This window comes from Onychostruthus taczanowskii, unplaced genomic scaffold, assembly GCF_017590055.1.
Source record: "Onychostruthus taczanowskii isolate IOZ18803 unplaced genomic scaffold, ASM1759005v1 scaffold190, whole genome shotgun sequence".
Lineage (NCBI taxonomy): Eukaryota > Metazoa > Chordata > Aves > Passeriformes > Passeridae > Onychostruthus > Onychostruthus taczanowskii.
This window is the reverse complement of record NW_024499129.1, coordinates 12,569-17,851: the sequence shown is the minus strand read 5'-3', so window position 1 is coordinate 17,851 and position 5,283 is coordinate 12,569. Positions and strand designations below refer to the sequence as shown.

The 5,283-nt window shown below is 48.6% G+C and overlaps 1 protein-coding gene across 1 annotated transcript in view; it reads left to right on the top strand.

The window, feature by feature from the left end:
* The first annotated feature begins 2,592 nt into the window (after positions 1–2,592).
* The window catches only part of LOC121334699 (skin secretory protein xP2-like), a 3,959-nt gene continuing 1,268 nt past the window's right edge, over positions 2,593–5,283 (top strand). Inside the window, exon 1 of the mRNA XM_041402063.1 lies at positions 2,593–4,205. Within this exon, the coding sequence (XP_041257997.1) occupies positions 3,015–4,205 (1,191 nt within the window). The 5' untranslated portion in view covers positions 2,593–3,014. The remainder of the gene's footprint in view (positions 4,206–5,283) is intronic.

Here is a 5,283-nt window from a genome sequence, read left to right as displayed (position 1 = left end):
AGGCAAGTCAAGAGAAATGTTTCAGATGGCAATTCAGTGTGATGTGTTGCTTTGCACAGTGGCTGGTCACAAGGCACCTACAGCAGTGAGGCTGCAAAATAAAGTCATCACCACAGGCAAAGCCCCAGTTACTTTTGCTGTCTTTCTACAATTTTGTATGTATTTCTGAAAGATCACAGATGATCACTGACAGTAGCACCTCTAGACAACTAAACAATTATCTTTTTCTTCCCTTCCACCCTCTCTCTTTAATACTCTTCATAGGATTGTCAGAAAAGGCATTTGTAGGATTGCCAGAGATGGCATTCCATAATAAAAAGAATGGAGCAAAGAATATTGTTGAAGGAAAGGCACACTGCAAACATTTTATCTTGCTTTATTTATTTTTCTGTCTTTGAAAAAATGTTAAAAGATTTACTTCCAGGATGTCCTCCCTAGTCCCTCTGACGAAGGCTAGTAAAAAGAATAGTACAGAACAGACTGGGCTGACATCTGAGCTGCACATCTAACATTGTCTCAGTAACACCCACATCCCCAGCCTACATAATACAACTTTTGCAAAGCTGTTTTTCTGCAATGGCTCTTCCATGTGCCTTTGCATGGCCTCCTGCTCCATGTTCTCAGAGCTCCCTCACCTGATAGGTTCTCCTTTTTCCATTCCTACCACCCCTATCAAGAGACAAATCTCTATTACACCTTCAAATCCACCTAATTATTTAGGCACAGTGAGCCAAAATGAGGGAACTTTTTCTGCTGTAGCCTATGTTTTGGTCTGTTCTACATGAGTGAGAGTGTGAAGATAAGCTGAAAAGAGGTGAGGTGAAAGAGAGTGAGATGGTGCAGGTTTTTTTCTGGTCTTAAAAAGAAATGTCTGACAAAAAATGGCTTAATAAGAGAGCTGCTTTAATAAGACAGAAATAAGGGAGAAATATAGATAGCAAGTAAATCTTATGTCACTTGAGTTGCTGAGAACCCCATGGCTGTGCAGCATTGAGTGACCCCTGGATGCTCAGGTTAGCTGTACCATGGAACACTAACTCCTTAAGGCACAATAGTCTCCTAAGCACGGTCATGGAAGGATCCTTCCAGAAGATTTTCTTACCATGCTGATAAGTACTCTATACTCTTCTTCCACATTTTCCACCCTATGCTTAGTAGCATCTGTTTGGCTCACAAGCTTCTGTAGCAACCGATATCTTCTTTGCTTGCTGATCATGTGCCAAGAATAAAACCATTGCCTTTAACACAGTCTGTAAGATTTCTACTGGGCATAAGGTGGACACCTGATTTCACAATTACCTGTCACTAATGTGATGCCTTTAGCTTAGTCCGGAATCTTAACTAGACACTAGAGCAGCCCTAGTTTTGCAGTGTGCATTCAAAATCTGGCAAAACAGGAGGTGGTGCCATGAGTATGTTACCTCTGTAAGTGGTCTGTGCCATGAGCGGAGCACCCCATTGTTCTGAAGATGTTTCATGCAACCACTGTAGTAAGTTTGGTGGTGATGAGCTCGTACTCTCATTTCATTCATTATTGCTTTGTTCTCTAGAAATTTTCTTTAGCATACAAACAAGCCACTTCGATTTTGCTTTGTAAAAAAACAAAGTATTGCTTTATGTAGCTTATTGTGAATACGAGAGCCTTTAGGGTGTTTAAAACAAAAAAAAAAAAACCAAAAACAAAACAAAACAAAAAAACCCCCATAATTAGCAGATTTTTTTTTTATAATATTTTTAGGAGAAAGTTGCTTGCCATGGAAGCTTTTACTCTCAAAAGGGTTATTGCTGCACTGGGAATTATAGTGACCAGAATAAATTTGAAAAAAATGTCACAGACCAAAAGTAAAAAAAATTAAAAAGTCGAAAATTTAAACTGCTTCCTGCTGCTTGCATAATACATGTATGTTAGATTTTCATAGTTCTGGAATTTTCTAACTCTGGCCTTGCACACTATAAAAACCTGAGCCATGTATGGTAGGATCTGCACATCTCACTGAAAGTCACTAAAATATACTGTTCTTGTTTCTCTGACATGGTGCTGTTTGTAGCATTGGTTTGGAGTTACACTAGGTCTTCAACAGACAAAATAAAGATTGCCACAAAAATTACCTTCCTTTAGGAGTGCAGAATCAGAGGTACTGTAGAAAACTCAGGAATCAAGCTTGGCAGAGCCTGAGGAAAGTAACATACCAGGTTCTGGTTGTTTTCTAGGACATATTTGCACAGGAAAAGCCAATGAATCCCCATAGACCTCAACTAAGATTTCACAGAAACACGCAGAAAACAGATACAGGCAGGTTGCATTAACCATCTTCTTTCCTCGCATAAATATTAGCATGGAAAGAAAATATTTTTCAGAGAGAATTCATAAGTATCTTGAGATAAGCATTGAGTGAGAATCCAGGAAACTATCAAGACCATACAATGTAACAAAGGGTGCCTGCCTACAACAGAGGAAGAGAAAATGGAAGAGCTCACATTTAGAGAAGTTTCATAAAAAGTTTGAAATCTAGATTTCTTGTGGCAGAGAGAATAGGGACAGGCGTTCGGAAGATCTCGGGCTGTCACGGAAACCGATAGGGCCCCTCCCTCCCTTGACTTAGAGAGATAAGAGATAGCCACAGGAAAAGAGGCCAAAGAATGTAACCTCTCCTAACACTGGCCTCTCCCAGTTTCCTTACTAACCATAAAAGGTAAAAGTTAGACCCCAGAAAGTAGAGGTAGAACCAAGGGTATATATATCGATGAGAAAACCAATAAAGGGCTTTTGAACCGTCTGCCATGCTGGTGTCTGCAAGTTCTTAGCCCGAGCAGCCTTGGGGATTTGGGCTGCCGTGCTGTGTTCTGAACCAGGGCGCCGGGCCTTAACCATAAGACCACAAGTGGTGCCGTAACCCGGGAAAAAGGAGAAGAAACAAAACCCGGGACTGGGAATCCCCTGGACAGGACCAGCGGCTGCGGGGGGTCCAGGACTCCACCAAAGCGAGGAGGGACGCCTCCGGACCGCCAGTTTCATGGAAGCTGTAGCCAGAGTCGTGAGTTATTTTAATTTGCACTGGGGAACAAGATGCGATTTCAAGCACTTTCAGCTTGCTATTAATAGTCTCCATGAGCTAGGGACGATAACTCGTCCCATAGATAAATTTAATTCGGAGATATGGATGAGGTGTATGATCGCTTTACCTGAGGGTTTAAAAGCTACAGGCAGTGCAAAATGCCTTAAAGCATGGGCTAAAGCAGAAGAAGCTTTAAAAAAGGCTTCAGAACAGCAGGAGGCATGGGAAGCAGCGAAGACCATGCTGATAGCAACCCCAAAAATCGGGAGCGTAGCTGCGACCCAATCTGCCCCTGGAAACAGCCCGGAGGGAGGCAGGGGAGCGCGGGAAGCGGGCGTTCCCCGCCCGAACCCGCGCGCGGATGCGAGCCCGGGACACGACCACCTGGCGCCCCGGGGGGACTCCCCGACCCCTCCGCAGTGCCCGCGGGACTCCCCGACCCCACAGCCCATCTTGCGGGACCCCTCAAACCCCCCGCGGACCGCGCCCGACCCCAGCTCGCCCGAGGAACGCGCCAAAATGGCAGCGCCGCCGTCGCACCCACCACCCCCCCCACCGGAAACCGCTGACCGGGGAAAAATGACGGCGGAACAGCGCGCGCGCTCGTTCTGGGAAAGTTTAACGGCAGATGCGCGCCGCGCGGAAAGTATCGCTGCCGCGGCGACCGCCGGCGCCGAGCCGCCGGCGTCCGCGGAGTCCGCCAGCGCCGGTGCGCTAGCGGCAGCCGCGGGATTCGCCGAAGCCGCGCCGCCGGTGAGCAGGCAGACCGATGACGACGCGGCGCGGCTACAGCCAGCTCCACCACCGTATGGCTTTGAAAATGGCGGCGGGGGGCTAGGAAAGGGGCGGAGCCAGCCGCCCAGCGGCGGGAACGGCCCGGAGCCGAGAATGAACACTACTGCGCATGCGCGGGGCGGTGCGGGGGGCAGGAAACGCACGGGGAGCGGGAGCGGCGCCCCTCCCAAGAGGCGGAGCGACACCGCCCATGGGGGGAGGAGCGGGGCCGCCCCAGAGGGGAGGAGCGAGAGCGACGCCACTCCCGAGGGGAGGTGCGACTCCACCTCCGAGGGGAGGAGTGGGGGCGGAGCCGCAGGAAAACGCGGAGCAAAACGGAAGTGTATTGGCATTCAACTTCCGGCTCGGATACAGGTGAGAGCTCTTCAGTCAGCTCAACCCTCGAGTGGCTCAGACTGTCACTGAGCGAAAGCGAGAGGGCAGAATTAACGCGGTTTCAAGCAAAACCGAATAAAGCTTTAAATAAAACCGGGAAACAGAAGCAATATAAGCTTACAGACTGGGGGAAATTAAAAATAGCATGTTCGGACTGGCTGGACATGAGCAATGTTCATGCTTACCCAGTCAGGATTACCGGAGCCCAGGGAAATCAGCAGCGAACATATACACCAGTAAATGCAAAGGAAGTTCAGACAATAGCGAAAGCAATTTCAGAAAAAGGGATCAACTCAGCAGTGGTTACCACTTTAATAGACGGGCTTTTTAGCAATGACGATTTACTTCCCTTCGATATTAGACAAATAGCTCGTATGATCTTTGATAGGGCAGGCATGATCGTGTTTAAGCAAGAGTGGACAGACCATTGCTCAACAGCTTTAGCCAGGCATCAGGCGAGGGACAGCAACTTCATGGCTCAAGTTTAGCCAGGCTGCTAGGGAAACATGAGGATGTAGCCACACCACAGCAGCAAGCAGCACAGCTACGGGCTGAGGAGATCAGAGCAACAACCAGGGCAGCCAGACAGGCCATCCAGGCAGCTTCTAGGGGGGTAACCAGACCAGCCCCTTGGTCGACAGGGAGAGAGCGAAAGCTTCACACATTTCGTAGACCGGCTGAAAACAGCCCTGGATTCCTCCACATTACCCGCAAGTTCCATGGAATCAGTGATTACCGACTGCCTTCGTCAGCAGAGTAATTCAGTCACGAAAGAGATCCTGCGTTCCCTCCCAGCCGGAACCAGTCTGGCTGGATTGATAAAATACGTGGTGAGGGAGGAACAGCTGACACCTATTCAGGCAGCCGTCAATACCCTAACCAGTGTTATGGCTTGCTTCAAATGTAGCCAGGCAGGTCACGTCGCAGCAAGCTGCCCTCACCCGGCACAACCCCCTCTAGCAGCACCATCACTCCAGAAACGCACAGGGGGGATTTGCTGGAGCTGTGGGAAGAAGGGTCACGTGGCCAGGGATTGCAGGTCTAGGCCCCGGGGAAA